At 35.5% G+C, this 16917-nt stretch overlaps 1 protein-coding gene across 1 annotated transcript in view; it reads left to right on the plus strand.

The window, feature by feature from the left end:
• Positions 1 to 970: 970 nt before the first annotated feature.
• LOC149562510 (xanthine dehydrogenase 1-like) overlaps positions 971 to 16917 on the plus strand; it is a 205887-nt gene continuing 189940 nt past the window's right edge. The window contains exons 1-2 of the mRNA XM_089825993.1: positions 971 to 1091; positions 1192 to 1406. Of these exons, the coding sequence (XP_089682119.1) occupies positions 1271 to 1406 (136 nt within the window). The 5' untranslated portion in view covers positions 971 to 1091; positions 1192 to 1270. The remainder of the gene's footprint in view (positions 1092 to 1191; positions 1407 to 16917) is intronic.

Below are 16917 nucleotides of genomic sequence, written 5' to 3' on the forward strand. Positions count from 1 at the left end.
AGCCAAGCCAAACCTCTCATAAACAGAATAGGGGCATGAAGATCTGAAGCTCTAATACCATGTTGAAGTTGATGAAAGATCAACCCACAACTCCCAAGAATCATTTGCATGCAAACACCTGTCACAGAGAAAGAGAGAAGCAAAAAACTATGAAGGTTGGAATTGCCATAACCATAGATGAGACATTCTTGATGAGCAAAAAAAGAATTTGCTATTATCAAAAGTGAATAAATCTCAATTAATGTTTACAAAGAGAGATGGTCATTATAAAGAGATCGAAACTCGAAAAAAGTCTTTACCTAGATTGCTCATAATAATTAATAAAAAAATTAATTATTAGATGCCTAAAGTTTAGCTTAAGTAGACTAGAGCTAATTACGAAATATCTAATTACTCTAACAATACTTGCACAACCAATGTGGCATCACATAACTAGTTTCTTTCAATTTTAGGTAGTCATCATTATACTAACAACTTCATACAATGTTGTAAGAAAAATTGGGCATTATAAGTGTAGACATAAAGTCAACCACTCTTTATCACAACAATTAAAATGTGTTCAATCCCACTCATATCATTGCATCAAATTTAAAAATCCATTAATTTAAAAGACGTTAAAAACAACACCAAAATCCAAATGGGCCCTCAATATTTTATTTTGAAAAGTCCACCCAACCATGTCAAAGCCCTCACGGAAAGGAAGAAGATGACAGAGCGAGACTCTTCGTTTATGACCATAACTTTTATTCTTCATTGTTGTGTTATTCTTCATTCTTATTTTCTACTTGCAACCTATTCCCCGATTTGGATAAACGAAATCCAACTTTTTCTTCTACACATTGTGACAGGACAAGAGATCCGCTCATGTTAATTCGCTTTCGAGTGAAATAGGAATATGGGAAAAAGATAAAAGCGTGTAGGGGGGAAAGTTGTCTATTTTTCCACGGTTGAGGTAGTGGAAACATAAATTCATTTTTTTAACTTGCAGTAATATCCGAGTCAAATTTAAAAATGACTCAACAGCTGCATGGTTGAGAATATAATAGAATTCATTATCAAAATCTGGAGATTGCCACTCCAAAACTAATAAGGCACGTTATCTAGAGATTATATTTAACCTCTGAAAATTTGAAGAATCTTATATTCTCCTTGTTTCTATGTCTTCATTTTACCTGTAACCAATTCGTGCAGAGGAGAAGTAAATTGAAAAATTCTCAGGAGCGGAAATCCTACAATATCGGAGGCTGGAGAACATTCATGCTGTTCGAGCATGGGATCTTTGAAAGGCGATTCTAATTTCTTAGAGACACAGATGAAAACAGAAGAGCCTATTTTGTACGTTAATGGGAAGCGCCGAATGCTCAGCGATGGATTGGCTCATCTTACTCTCCTCGAATATTTAAGAGGTGCTTTACTTTTATGTTGTTCAATTTAATTCTGGCGCTAAATAAAACAATTTTTTCACTTCTATACCAGTAGTATGAAAATAGAGGCGGAGTTTATGCATTTGTCGGGAAAAGCTTGCGATTAAAATTTCATAGTTTGTAGTTGGCCATGCTTTTAGTTTATATTTTTCCTTCCTGTTAATATTGGAATCAAATAAAGCTTTCATATAATAAACAGCATAGAAACTATTGAAGCTTTGGTCTTATGTTTCGGGAATTTTAGGAAATGTACGGAATGGTATTTTAGGAAATGTTTTGGGTATTTTCATGCGTTATTCGAGTCATGGTAATTGCGGATTAGGCGTCTTTAATTTAGCAAGAGACTTGTAGAATTGAGATCATTAATATCGTCGAAGCTTTTTGGAAGAAACTACAAGGAAACTATGGAAGCTTTTGTCTGGTGTTTTGATTATTTTCATAAGAGAAGTTGAATTTTAGGGATTAGTCGCTTTCACCATTCGGAGAGTTATAGAATCGATGGTCACGTGCGTAAACATTGTCGAAGCTTTTCCGAATTACTTGCATTCAAACTGTGGGCTTTTGTTTGGTTTTTGATATATTAACTGTTTTGCACGAGATTCGTAGAATCTATGGGAAAAATTGCATTTTTAATTGATTCACAGTGTTTGCAAATTAGTTGCATTCAATTTAGATCTGTAGTTGGATGGACTGACATTTATGATTATTGTTGAAGTTTTTATTAAAACTGCATAGAATCTATTGAAGTTTTCGTATGATTTTTCAAGTACTTTCAGCGGAGACATCTGGAATTTAATGCATCAAAGTAATTACAGGTTACCTATGTTCAATTTCTCAATAGACTCGTAGAATCTATGAATGAAGTGCTTTGAATAAACTGCACAGAAGCAAGTGAAGCGTTTTTATGGCGTTTTTGAGTGCTTTTGTAATGCACATGTAGATTTTTATGAAATGAAAGATGTGTTATGGATTAGGTAAATAATAAAATACTTAAACCTAAATATTATGTGCAGCCAAATTCCTAAATCATTGCTCAAATTAAATAAAATAACAATATAAGATGGACAATGCAAATATACATGGAAAACCCCAACTTGGGAAAAACGACCGAAAATGATCACAGAAAATGTATATCAAAAACCCACTTTACAATTTTCAAAGAAGCTTATTATATAGCTGTGGAAACTGACAGAGAAACTATCTAGCTAACAACTTTTGACAACTGAAACAGTTCCAAACCTAATCTCCTCATAAAAATTGATTTATTTTATTTGATCTCACTACTAGCAATCTCCCACTTGAGATCAAATAGAGGACATTATTTTATATTTCCTTGCCGCTGATCCAATTCCAGGCTATTTCATCACGTTTGTATTAAACCAACTGAGGTTCTACAAAGATACTGCTTATCCCTCAGTAAAATGTTTTGTTAACGTATCAGCCTGATTATCTTCTGTGCATTTTCTCCAATTGTAGAAGACCATCATTGAGCACTTGTCAAATCTAGTGATATCTACCATTAATGTGTTTTGTTTGAGCAGGAAAAGCCGGATTTCTGGCAAGATGAATTGCACTTTGGTTATCACAGTTCAATAGATACTTTTCTTGTTGCAAACCTAGTTCTTCCAAAAACCTTCTCATCTATAGCATTTCTTTTCTTGCTTCTGTTTCTGCAACATATTCAGCCTCTATGGTAGATAAAGCCACTACATTTTGTAACCAAGATACCCATGAGTCTCTAGTTCCTGCAATTGTATAAATATATCATGTTGTAGATCTGAAAGAATCTATCTCACCTGCCATATCAGCATTTGTAAATCCTTCCAACAAGATATCAATATCTTGAAAACACAAGCAAATGCTTAATTGATCCTTTTATGTATCTAAGCATCCATTTAACAGTAGCTCAATGTTCGTTGCTAAGATTTGCCAGAAGCCTACTTACAACTCCCACTAAATGTGCAATGTCAGAATGTGTGCATACCAAAGCATACATAAGACTTCCTATTGCAGAGGCATATGGAATTTTGGACATTTCTTCCTTTTCTTCAATACTAGTGGGACATTGGTTAGATGGTAATTTAAAATGAGAAGCAAGTGGTGTACCTACAGGCTTTGTACCAGACATATTAAATTTTTTCCAATACTTTTTCAAGATATTGTTGTTGTAAGTTGTAACAGCCATAATTTTTTATTCTCTCCATCACAGGTAATTTGCATCCCCAAAATCTCTGTTGCTTGTCCCAAATCTTTCATTAGAAAGGCCCGATTGAATTCTTCTTTTAACTTTTTAATTATCAATTTGTCTTTTCCAGCAATCAACATGTCATCAATATACAATAATAAGACAATACAATTTCCATTTTCTTCTCTTTTAATGTAAACTCAGCATTTAATCTTTTGAAACTATTATTAACCATTAAAGAGTCAAATTTCTTATACCATTGACGCAGGGCTTGTTTCAACCCATAAAAAGACTCCTTTTAATTTGCAGACCAGATTTTATCTACCTTTTTTCAATAAATCCCTCTGGCTGCTCCATAAGAATCTCTTCATCTAGATTTCCATGTAAGAAAGCTGTCTTGACATCTAATTGTTCTAATTCTAAATTTAGAGCAGCAACAAGACCAAGTAGTACTTGTATTGATGTCATTTTAATAGGGGAAAAAATTTCTGTAAAATCAATACCTGGTTCTTGTTCAAATGCTTTCACCACAAGTTGTGCTTTAAATCTTTTCTGATTTTCTTTTCCTTCATTTTTTATGCAATACACACACTTGTTCTTTTGAACTTTCCTTTCTTTTGGTCTTTCAACTAAATCCCATGTCTCATTATTATGTAGAGATTTGATCTCTCTCTTTTTTTTTTAATACATGAAGCTGTCCCCGTGACCCATGCCCAGCGATGACCAGCGGCCGATGCGAGCTTAGGGCGAGACTAGTCCCCCATGGGTGAAGAGCAATAGCGCGCAAGCCACTCTCACCAGTTAAACCCGGAGGCGGAATTGAACTCGAGACCATGGGGGTGACCCACAACTTCACGCCTATCCGTCAACCATTCGCGCTAGGGGTTGCCCCCTTGATTTTATCTCTTCTTGCGTAGCCTCTTTCCAATTTACACAATATTCACCTTCATTAGTAAATAGCACATATTCTGATTCTGGATATCTTTGTGAAGGCCTATGTGTCCTGCTTGATTTGCGAGGCTGTTCCTATACTTCTTGTTGGTGTCCTTGATTTTCATTTTGTTGCAATAACTGTTCATTATCTTCTTGTACCATGGCGGTTTGTTTTACTGTTGTTTTTGTCATGTCCCCTTTTCAAATAATTAAAAAATAATAACTTTTGCTAAGGTTGGCAGGCTCAAAAAGTGAAGCCTGGGGAAAGGGGGTTAATCTTTGGAAAAACTAGTGGATTAATAAATGAAAATTACTATTAAAATATGTATTATTGACCCCTCTTGGTCGTGATTTAGGGATATGCCCTCTTTTAAAGAGGTTTGGAGGCATTTCGGGCTCATTCTAGAACTTGATTTTTGCTCATTGCTTTGTTGTTCTTCAAAGGCTGCCAAACTTGTGGAGAGGGAGACCCAAGGACGGGAGTTTGTAGGTTTTCAGGAAGGGTAAGGATGGGAATTTGAGGGCATTCCATGTGCAAGCTCATGCAGAGTTTGCCTTTGGGCTAAATAGTGCAAATTTGTGAGTTGTCGGGTGTGTTTCTTATAAGAGCTTGGTGTTTTCGGTTGAGTATTTTGTATCAGTTTGGTTTGCTGCTGTATTGCAGACATTTAGATGTTGAAATAGAGCTAGATACATGTATTGGGTCGTGGTTATACTTCTGTGATAGATTATTAGTGTATTGTGGTGTTTCCGGGCTATTTTGTGTTGTTTTCAGGAGTCCGATGGGCATGTTTTTTTGTCCTCCGTTTGGGAGCTGTTGTGTGAACTCTATAAAGATCTGGAAATGTCATTTTTTGGGCCATTATGTTGGAAATTTTTTTGTAAAAAAGTCTACTTTCAGATTTATTAGTAATATGTGAAGCTATGAAGTTTTTGGCACTATTACGGGCATTACCCGATTTGGGTTTTATTGAGAAATTAGTTGATCTTTAAAATATTGGTTGTTTGATTTTAAAATTTGATTAGAGGCTTTAAATATCATATAAAATTAGAAAGGGGACATTTCAGTGGTATTAGAGCTATGATCTTGCTAGCCTGAGGGTTTGTAGAAGTTTGTATGCAACCAAGTGAAAGAGAAAAGAGATATTTGCAGCAAGGAAAGAATAAAGAAATTCTGATCAAACCTCCAGTTAAAAATAAAAGTACAAAATTCAAGGAACAGGTATGACTGACTCAGATGAGATGGCAAAGAAATTCTTCTAGGACATCCAGAATACTCAGAAGCAAACAGTGGATAGTTTGGTAGAAACTAGAGAGGCTTTACGGATATTGACAGAAAAACTGCAAGGAGTTGTATCTACTAATGAGAAAGGAAGCACTTCAGAGGAGCCAAGAAATGTGAAACCCACACCCTCTAAATCAACAAAAACTATTTTCCTGCCTGCAGATGAGCCACCAATACCAAATCCAGCCCTTAGTCCTGTGGAAGAGGTTACAAGTAACTTGATTGCATTAAGGGCTACTTACAATGGCTTTGATGACGACTTTCGCAATTCGGTTCCTTTTAGAGAATATGTGGATATGATGAACACTTTGATGCCCAAGCAAGAGTACAGGAGGGAGCATAACATGAGTGGAAGAGAGCTCAAAAATAAAATAAGCAAGTTTACAGCACCTACTTTTGATGGAACAAATAAAATTTCAGCTAGAGCATGGCTACAAAAATTACAGACTTTCTTCGCACTTAACCCCATGAAGGAGAGTGATGCCGTTCAATTTGCAAGTCTACACTTGGAAGATGCAGCCTATGATTGGTGGTATCATGGAATGACTACTCAAGGTCATGATCAGGTAACTACATTTGATGATTTCAGTCAAAGAGTGATAGATAGATTTGACTTGAAGGATGAGGAAGAGTATTTTAAAGAATTGTCAAAGTTGAAGCAAACCAAATCAGTTAATGAGTATATAGAAGAGTTTCAAAAAGTGGTTGCTATGGTACCCGATATGAGTGAAAAGAGGATTGTTTATCTTTTCCTTGATGGGTTGGAAGATTCTATTAAGGGTTTGGTTAAGGCTTTCTCACCCTCAACCTTACAGGAAGCTATCAAAAGAAGCTTGCAACTTGAAACTTGTGTGCCTATGAAACCAGCCACAAATCAAAAACTCCCAAATCTTTGGCAACATAAGGAGAATTTTCAGAAAAAGACTTTTCCAGCACTACCACCAAAGAATGTGATAAATGTAGCAAAAAGGAAGGTAGATGAAGAGACTAGGAGTGAATTACGAAGTAAAAAGATTTGTTTCACTTGTAGAGAACCATGGGTTCCAGGACACAGATGTTTGGGGAAAGGTCAAGTGCACTATATTGAAGTTGCTTCAAAATCTGATTTAGATGAGTATGAGGAATTTCATGACACTAAGGAGGAGGAAGAAGAAGAGAAAGAAAAAGAAATCAGCAAGGATGACACTTTAGCAGTATTATTAGGAGTCCTAAGATACCATCCCTTCCGAATTCGAGGGGTACTAGCAGGGCAAAGGTTGACAGTTCTTCTTGATAGTGGGGCAACTCACAATTTTATTGATGAGGGATTTGTCATGAAAAGAGGGCTTAAAGCAGAAGATTTTGAAGGATTCAACGTTACTGTAGCTGATGGATTCACTATGCCTTGCACATGGGTGGTGAAACAACTCAAGATGACCTTAGGAGATTATGAGTTATGTGATGACTTCTATGTTGTTGGCATTGGGGAGACAGATCTTGTATTGGGTGTTCAATGATTGCACTCTATTGGAGGCTATTACATGAACCATCAAACTATGGAGTTCAAATTTCATTCCAATGGGAAAGAAGTCTTATTGAGAGGCTTATCAAATGGAGTACCTAAGGTAGTCTCTGCAAAGAGGATGGAGAGGACTTTTCGAAGAGGACAGGTAGCATGGACAGCAGAGTCATGATCCATCCAACAAGCTCTCCAAAGAATCAAAGTAATTTCCATTTTGAAATTAATATTTTTGATAAGCATAGTATAGTTTTCAATGATTTGCCTTCGGGATTACCACCAGATAGAGGTTTTGAGCATGTTATAGATTTAGAACATAGTGCCAAACCAGTTATAACAACTCCATACTGCCATCGAAGAGGTTATAAGGAAGAAATAGAAAAAACTATTAAGGAACTCCTGGACATGGGATTCATAAGGCCTAGCTCTAGTCCATTTGCATCATCTGTGGTACTTGTCAAGAAAAATGATGGTACAATGAGAATGTGTATAGACTACAGGGCTCTAAACAAGAAGACCATAAAAAATAGGTATCCCATACCACGCATAGATGAACTCATTGATGAGTTACATGGTGCTGTATACTTCTCAAAAATTGACTTAAGATCAGGGTACCATCAAATCCACACGAGGAGGGAAGATATGGAAAATACCGCTTTTAGATGTCACTATGGGTACTTTGAATTTCTTGTTATGCCATTTAGCCATACTAATGCACTAACAACATTCCAATCTTGTATGAATAAGGTATTCAATCAGTATCTTTGAAAATTTGTTTTGGTATTTTTTGATGATATCTTGATTTACAGTAAAACATGGGAAGAGCATCTAAAGCACATAGACACTATTTTGGGAATCTTGGAGCAGCAATCCTTCTATGCTAAGCTATCTAACTGTGAGTTTGGTTTGACAAAGATCCTATATTTGGGACATATTATAAGTTCTAAAGGAGTACAGGTTGATCAACAAAAAAATCCAGACAATTTTGGATTGGCCTCCACCCACTAATCTTACACAGTTGAGAGGTTTCTTGGGGTTTTGTAGCTACTATAGGAGATTTGCAAAGGGATTTTCTCAGCTTGCTGCCCCTTTGACTGATTTGACAAAGAAAGGAGCTTTTATTTGGACAGAAGAGGCACAAAAAACATTTGATAAGCTTAAGGAGGTAATGAGTTCATGCCCTGTGCTTGCAATTCCAGATTTCTCTTTATCTTTTGTTGTTGAATGTGATGCTTCTGGAGAAGGTATAGGGGCTGTCCTAACTCAAAGGGGGCATCCAATAGCATTTGAGAGTAGAAAATTAAATCAATCAAAGAAAGGTTACTCCATCTATGATAAGGAAATGTTGGCAATCATGCATGCACTTCATAAGTTTAGACAATATTTGGTATGTGGGAGATTTATTGTAAAGACAGACCATAATAGCCTTAGGTTCTTCTTGAACCAAAGGGATTTGAATGATCGTCAACAAAAATGGCTAAGCAAATTGCAAGCTTATGATTTTGATATTGAATACATGAAAGGAAAGAATAATGTGGTTGCTGATGCTCTCTCAAGAAAGCCCACTTTGTGTTCCTTAACATCTATTTCTGCTGATTGGAAAGTCTCCATAATTTTAGAGTATGCTAAGGGTTCTTTTGCCACCAAGATTTTGGATAAGTTAGTGGATGATAACAAGTACAAGGTTGTTGATGAATTGATTTATTACAATAATAGGATCTTCTTAGTGCCAGGATCAAAAACTAAGGAGAGGATATTGAGGGCTTTTCATGACACACCTTTGGCTGGTCATCAAGGATACTTCAAGACATACAGACGACTTCAAGAGCGGTTTGCATGGAAGGGTATGAAGGTTGATGTCCTTAAACACATTAAGGAATGTATGATATGCCAACAAAGCAAGAGTGAGCAAACTTTTCCTGTAGGGTTGTTGCAACCACTTCTTATTCTTGAACAAAAATGGGAAAGTATTTCCATGGACTTCATCACCGGGTTGCCCAAGGTTCAAGGTAAGGATTGTATATATGTGGTGGTAGATAGACTCACTAAGTATGCACATTTCTTTCCCATCACATCTAATTTCAAGGCATCACAAGTGACCGAATTGTTCTTCGAGGAAATTTTTAAGTTACATGGCTTGCCTAGGAACATCATCAGTGACCGGGACAGTAGATTCCTCAGCTCTTTCTGGAAGGAGCTCTTTCATTTGGCAGGAGCTGAACTCACTCCCAGTACTAGCTATCACCCTCAAACAGATGGAAAAACAGAGATAGTTACTAAATGGATAGAGGGATATTTGAGGAACTATGTTTCAAATCAACAACATGCTTGGGTGAAATGGTTGCACCTAGGGGAGTATTGTTACAATACATCTCATCACATGTCTATTCGTATGCCTCCTTTCCGTGCTCTTTATGCTCATGATGCCCTTTTCTTTGTTGATCTAGTACTTTCAGATAGCAGAGTACCTGCAGCAAGTGATTTTGTCAAGCAAAGCCAAGACATAATAAGGTCCCTCAAGGGTAATCTACAACATGCATAGAACCAACAAAAGTTGTATGCTGATAGGAAAAGGACTGAAAGATCTTTTGAGGTGGGAGATTTGTTCTTTGTTAGGTTGCAACCATATAAGCAAAACACCTTGAAGAGGAGTGGGGCAGAGAAGCTCAAGCCAAGGTTCTGTGGGCTTTATAAGGTCATCAGGAAGGTAGGAGAGGTAGCTTATGAATTGGAGCTCCCACCAAACAACAAAATACATAATGTTTTCCATGTCTCTTGCTTGAAGAAGGTTCTAGACTAGAAAACTATAGCATTTGCAAAATTACCACCTCTTGATGATGAAGGAAAATTAGTGTTGATACCAGAAGAGGTTTTGGATACAAGAGAGAAAAGGTTGAGAAATAGGAGCATCATAGAGCATTTGGTCAAATGGAAAGAATTACCATTGGACGATGCAACCTGGGAAGGAGCACATATTTTTGAGCATCCCAACCTTCATTGCTTGAGAACAAACAATATTTGGGAGGGAGGACTTGTCATGTCCCCTTTTCAAATAATTAAAAAAAGTAACTTTTGCTAAGGTTGGTAGGCTCAAAAAGTGAAGCCTCGGGAAAGGGGGTTAATCTTTGGAAAAACCAATGGATTAATAAATGAAAATTACTATTAAAATATGTATTATTGACCCCTCTTGGTTGTGAGTTAGGGTTATGCCCTCTTTTAAAAAGGTTTGGAGGCATTTCGGGCTCATTCTAGAACTTGATTTTTGCTCATTGCTTTGTTGTTCTTTAGAGGCTGCCAAACCTGTGGAGAAGGAGACCCAAGGACGGGAGTTTGTAGGTTTCCAGGAAGGCTAATGACGGGAGTTTGAGGCCATTCCATGTGCAAGCTCATGCAGAGTTTGCTTTTGGGCTAAACAATGCAAATTTGTGAGTTGTCGGGTGTGTTTCTTATAAGAGCTTGGTGTTTTCGGTTGAGTATTTTGTATTAGTTTGGTTTGCTGCTGTATTGCAGACATTTAGATGTTAAAATAGAGCTAGATACATGTATTGGGTCGTGGTTATACTTCTGTGATAGATTATTAGTGTATTGTGGTGTTTTCGGGCTATTTTGTGTTGTTTTCGGGTGTCTGATGAGCATGTCTTTTTGTCCTCCGTTTGGGAGCTGTTGTGTGAACTCTATTCAGATTTGGAAATTTTTTTGTAAAAAAGTGTCTACTTTTAGATTTATTAGTAATATGTGAAGCTATGAAGTTTTTGACACTATTACGGGCATACCCGATTTGGGTTTTATTGAGAAATTAGTTGATCTTTGAAATATTGATTGTTTGATTTTAAAATCTGATCAGAGGCTTTAAATATCATATAAAATTAGAAAGGGGACATTTAATTTTTTCAATTGGAATTTCAATACATTGATTCTCCACACCATTTTCAAGTCTTAAACATTTTTTCTTCATTAAAAATAACATCCCTACCTCTAATAATCCTCCTTGTTAAAGGATCCCGCAACTGGTAACCTTACTCATTAGCAGCATATCCTAAGAAAATATGCTTAAGGGACTTTTCTTCCAACTTGGACCTTTGTTCATTAGGAATATGCACATATGCCTTAGTCAAATGCTTCCGAATGAGTATAGCGTAGATCTTCACCAGTCCATACCTATTCGGGAATACCACCATTTAGTGAAGTTGTGGGAGAACAATTTATGAAGTAGCAAGCTGTAATAAGAGCCTTTGCCCAAAAATATTTTGGCAAACTAGAATTTGAAAGTACACTCCTTACTTTTTCCATTATGGTTCAATTCATTTTTTTAGCTGTTCCATTTTGTTGTGGTTTGCATGGAACTGTTTTAATGTGCTTTATCCCATGTTTGTTGCAATACTCTTCAAACAATTTAGAACCTTATTCCCCAACATTATCTATTTTAATGCATCTCAACAATTTGTTAGTTTCTCGTTCAACGACCACATGAAATTTTTGAAAAATATCTAAAACCTGATCTTTGCTTTTCATAGGATAAGCCCACACTTTCTTTGATGCGTCGTCAATAAAATTTAGAAAATAAATTGCTCCTCTAAGAGATTTTACATTAATTGGGCCACATACATCAGAATGTATCAAATTTCTATATCTCTTATAAATGATACCCTTTTTTGACTACCCATAAAATAATGTTCTCAAAATTTAAATTTTGTACCTTTTATTCCAGGGAAAAGCTTTTGTTCAGCAAGAATTTTCAAACCTCTATTAGTCATGTTACCAGGTCTTTTGTGCATCCACTACAAACTCTTCCTTTGCAATAGCAATAGTGTTTGATCTTTGAAACCTTGATTTCAATCTGTAGAGAGAGCCTATTTTCTTCCCTTTAGCAACAACTAGTGAACCTTTTATAATTTTCCATCCTCCTTTTCCAAAAGTTGTATGGTAGCCTTCATCATCTAACTTTCCAGATGAAATCAAATTCATTCCAAGTTCTGGTATATGCCTACCCTGTGTAAGCAATAGACTACAACCATCTTTTGTTTTTATTAGAATGTCTCCTATCCCTTCAATATTACGAAGACTTTTATCACCCAAGCGAACTTTACCCATATAAGCATATCTATAAGAAATAATTTTTTCTTTGCTTGGTGTAACTTGATAGGAGGCTCTAGAATCTAAAATCCAATCCCTATCATAAGTTGAAGTAGAAAGACTTACATCCTCATAAGGTACAATAATTAATACCTCTCCTCTTGATAGAAAAGCAGTAGTTTCCTCATTATTGTTGGCTACCTTTTGCTCCTCCTTTAATTTCCAACAATGCTTTTTGATATGACCAGGCTTTCCATAATGGAAGTAGGTAATTCTTACATGCCTAGACTTTGACCTTCCTCTTGAAATTGATTTCTTGGACTTATTTCTATATGGCCTTCTTCCACAATCAGATAGAGTTAATGCCTCCTTATTTGGCATTTCTTCTTCCATAGATATCCTGCGCATTTCTTCATTCAACAAACTGTGAGAAACATCTTCAAAAGATAGTTTACATTTTGGTGCTGCGTTACTTATGGTGACACTAAGTTTTGCCAACTATTAGACACAAAACTTAAGAGTAGAAGAGCTCTAATTTCATCATCAAAAGAATTTTAAATGATGTCAATTGATTCAACACTATCTGCAACTCATTTAAATGTTCAAACTTCAACCACTGAACTCTCTTCCCTCATTTTGAGACTAAATAATATTTTCATCAAAAATAATTTTTTGACTGACATATCTTGTTCATATAAGTCATGAAGTTTCTTCCACAATGATGTAGTTGTCTTTTCTTGTGAAAAATGAAAGTATATTGTCTGCCAAAGATTGTTGGATAGTAGCAATTGTCTTTTGATTTAACTTGTCCCAATCTTCATCACTCATATTTTATGGCTTCTTTGATTTTCACTCAGTCGACAACTGTAGATCTTTTAGGGTGAATATATCTTCCATTTTTGATCTCCATATGTTAAAGTTTGCCCCTATAACTTTTTCAATACTTATCATTGATTCTGTTGAACCACATGCAAATAAAACTTAGACACCCCAAATCTACAACAAAGGCTAAGCAAGGCTTGATACCAATTGTTATGGATTAGGTAAATAATAAAAACCTAAGCCTAAATATTATATGTAGCCAGATACCTAAATCATTACTCAAATAAAATAAAATAACAATATAAGATGGACAGCACAAATATACATGGAAAAACTCAATTGGGGAAAGACCACGGGAAAAGGATCAACAACCTTTTATTAATCACATAAAATGTATATGAAAAACCCACTTTACAATTTTCAAAGAAGCTTATTATATAGTTGTGGGAAAGTGATAAAGAAACTAACTACTGAACAACTTTTGACAACTGAAATGGTTCCAAACCTAATCTCCATATAAAAAATGATTTTTTTTATTTGATCTCACAACGCATATTTAATGTGAGCTAGATGAGTTGCATTATCTTAGAATTATAGTGTTGGAATTTAATATATGCTTGAGTCTATTAGTGAACAACTTGTTACACAACAACTCTAGATGGTTGCAGATATTTAGTTGTATACAAGAACTCTAAATGGCTACGGTAAATCAGCCTTACACAGGAGCTCCAAATAGTTGTAGAAAATGAATCATGAAGAACTTAGTTGCAGGGTATGTGTAAAGCACTGGTTTACCTGAACTGGGTTCACTCAGGTGTGTTCAGGGTAAGCCCTGGATGCACTGATGTGTCCGACGCAAACCCGAGATACACCCGATTTAAAATGCCTCCAGCCATCAAGTAAACAAAAAACTCATGAATAGGTGTTTTATTATTGTTTTTTTGCCTAAAACTCTAATATGACCATAAAGGCATCAATTCACCCTAGACAAAGCTCATTTTTTTCTATTCACTCTCTCTTTTTCTCATTTTAGCATTTTGAAGAGCGGGCAATATTTTTAGAAGGCAATTGATTGAGAAGTGCTAAAGGAGGGAAGATTGCTTGCACAAAGGAGATTTAAGCATTTAAGGTAAGCATTAAGACCCTTTCTCTAGTCTTTTAACAATTATTTTTCAATTAAATTACTTTTTTTTCTTTTTCGTTTTGATGGTTTTTTAAATTTTAATCTTTGTGAAAAAGAAACAAGTTTCATTGTTTGTTATAATGGTTTTTGATTTTTGTTTTGAACTTTTGTGCTTGTGTTTGTTTTCTAATCTAAAATTGTGTAATTTCTTATAATAGCATAATCAGATTGCAAGAATAACTAGTTCAAGTTCAGTTAGCATGGTTGCAAACCAAAAATATAAAATTGATAATGGATATCTTTATACTACAATGCTTGAACAACTTCTAGGAGGTAGGCGTATATTTGAAACTTTAATGAGTATAAAACCAATTCTAGGAGCTTGTACCATTAAGTGAAACTTCACCTTTTTGGCCCTCTTGGGGAAGATATTAGAATGTGTGAAGGGCTAGAAAAGAAGGGGTTGTCTACCAAGCAAATAGTATGATTCCTTAGAGAACAAGAAGAAGCTGATAGTATGGTTGGAAGACTAAGATTAAGAGTTCATCCTTCTGCAAAGAAAAAATAATGACTTGCAAATTGTCAACCAGTAATGGTCTCCCAATGTCCTTTCTTGTTGATACTGTCTATGCAAGAAGTAGAGATTGTCCAATCTTTTTGGCGAAAGGTCTCTTGGACAAGGCATTTAAAATGGAAGCAAGAGATATTGCGAAGTGAAAAGTCACCAGTTGCATCTATGCCAATGGTTTTCCTTTCAACTTGGTGAGTTCACCATATGGGTACATCTTCTGATTTTATAAGTCATGGGTATGAAAAGGTGCATACGACCTTATTGGAAAGAGAGAAGGTTTTTTAGGGATGTCATTGAAAACAATTAAAGACAGTTTGGTTGAATCGAGAGTTTGATGGACAAATGACAATTTTTTTTCATTAATAAATGTTATTGCAGTGTCCCCAAAAGGGGCAATATTTGTGAGGTTAGTTGATTGTGAGGGGCAAATCAAAGATGCGGAGTTCTCTTATAAAATCTGCATTGAGTCCATTGATATGATGGGTCATGAAAATGTGTTCCAAGTCATTATGGATAATGCAAAAAATTGCAAGGCTATATGTATTTGGTTGAGCGAAGATACCACCACATATTTTGGACACCATGCATAGTTCACTACCTTGGTGATGCAAACAATTGACACTCAAACAATGTAGGCAGAAAAAATATACTAAAAAGGTGGGGAGATCCAGTTGTTTGTGGCAAACCATCACATGTAGAAGGCATTTTCCAGACTTTCTTGAGGTTGTAATTGTTGAAAGCAAATTTAATTAATTAATATTATTTCATTTATGATATGTTCAATATGTATAAATTAATTTTAAAATATTATTTAGATACTTTTATTGTGTTATTTTACAGGATACTAGGTTGTTGAAACCTGATTTGTATCACATTTAATTGTTTTGAGACGATTTTTGAGGTGAAGATGCATTGGGTGCAATGGTTATTAGCATCCAAGGGGTATTTAAAAGTAGTCAAGAGGGCCCAAAAGGTTAGAACATTGATTATGGATAATAATTGATGCTCTCTTGTGGATTTTATTGTGAATTTCGCCAAACCTATCATGGGTATGCTTAGGGTTTGCTGTTTTAGAGGCACATGTTTGGGGAAGTATGGTGACATAGACACAATGGTAGAGAAAATGAAAGTCAGTAGAAAAAGAGAACCACCCAAGAAAACTCTTATTAATAGGGTGTGATCAATGATTCTTCATTGTTGGAACAAAATGACTATGGCATTGCACCTCCTTGCATATGCACTTTCTCCTAGGTACTATTGCACTTTAGTACTTTTAGTGTTGGGAGGAACTCCTCATAGAGATTTTGCAATTGCTTCAGGGTACAAGTGGGCATGTCCTAGACTTTGTTCAATCTAGAAATGGTGGAATATATTAGGAAAGAATTTGGAATTTTCATGTCGAGAATAGATTATAGTTTTTGTGATGTTAACGACCAATCCAAAATGGTGGTACTGGTACCTCCATTGTCAAGATTAATTGTTTCTCCAACCTCTCACATTCCAACTTCTATCATAAGTTTTTTTGTTTCTCATTTTGACTTTTGATTGTAGAATTTAGTAAATTTCTTTTTTTTTTGCATGTCTTATTTTATTATTATTATTATTTTTTTTCCAATTTCAACATGTTGTAAGTTAACAAGTAGGAGATCTAACTATTTAGTTTTTTGAGTCAAACTCATTGACTCATGTTTCATGAGTAGGGATTCACACGAATCCATCTCTCATGATAATAAATGGAACACTTAGCACTCATTGGATCTAGGTGATGCTGGCAAAGGTGATAGCAATATCACAATGTTGTAAGTTCTTCCATCAAATGTGATGCAAGAGCATCCTTGGGCTGTTGGCAATCTTGCATCCCCAAAAGATATTTGCTTGTTTTCTGTTTTCCAGTTATCTGTTCAACAGTATGATTCAGCAACACTTGTTTGTTCTTTCTAGATTCTGTGAGCTTGGCTCCATATTGTGGACATATCATGGATCATTATCCTAAGTGCACATAA

This window comes from Cupressus sempervirens, chromosome 4 (assembly GCF_028749045.1).
Source record: "Cupressus sempervirens isolate cs-2001-9-10 chromosome 4, ASM2874904v1, whole genome shotgun sequence".
NCBI classification, from domain to species: Eukaryota; Viridiplantae; Streptophyta; class Pinopsida; order Cupressales; family Cupressaceae; genus Cupressus; species Cupressus sempervirens.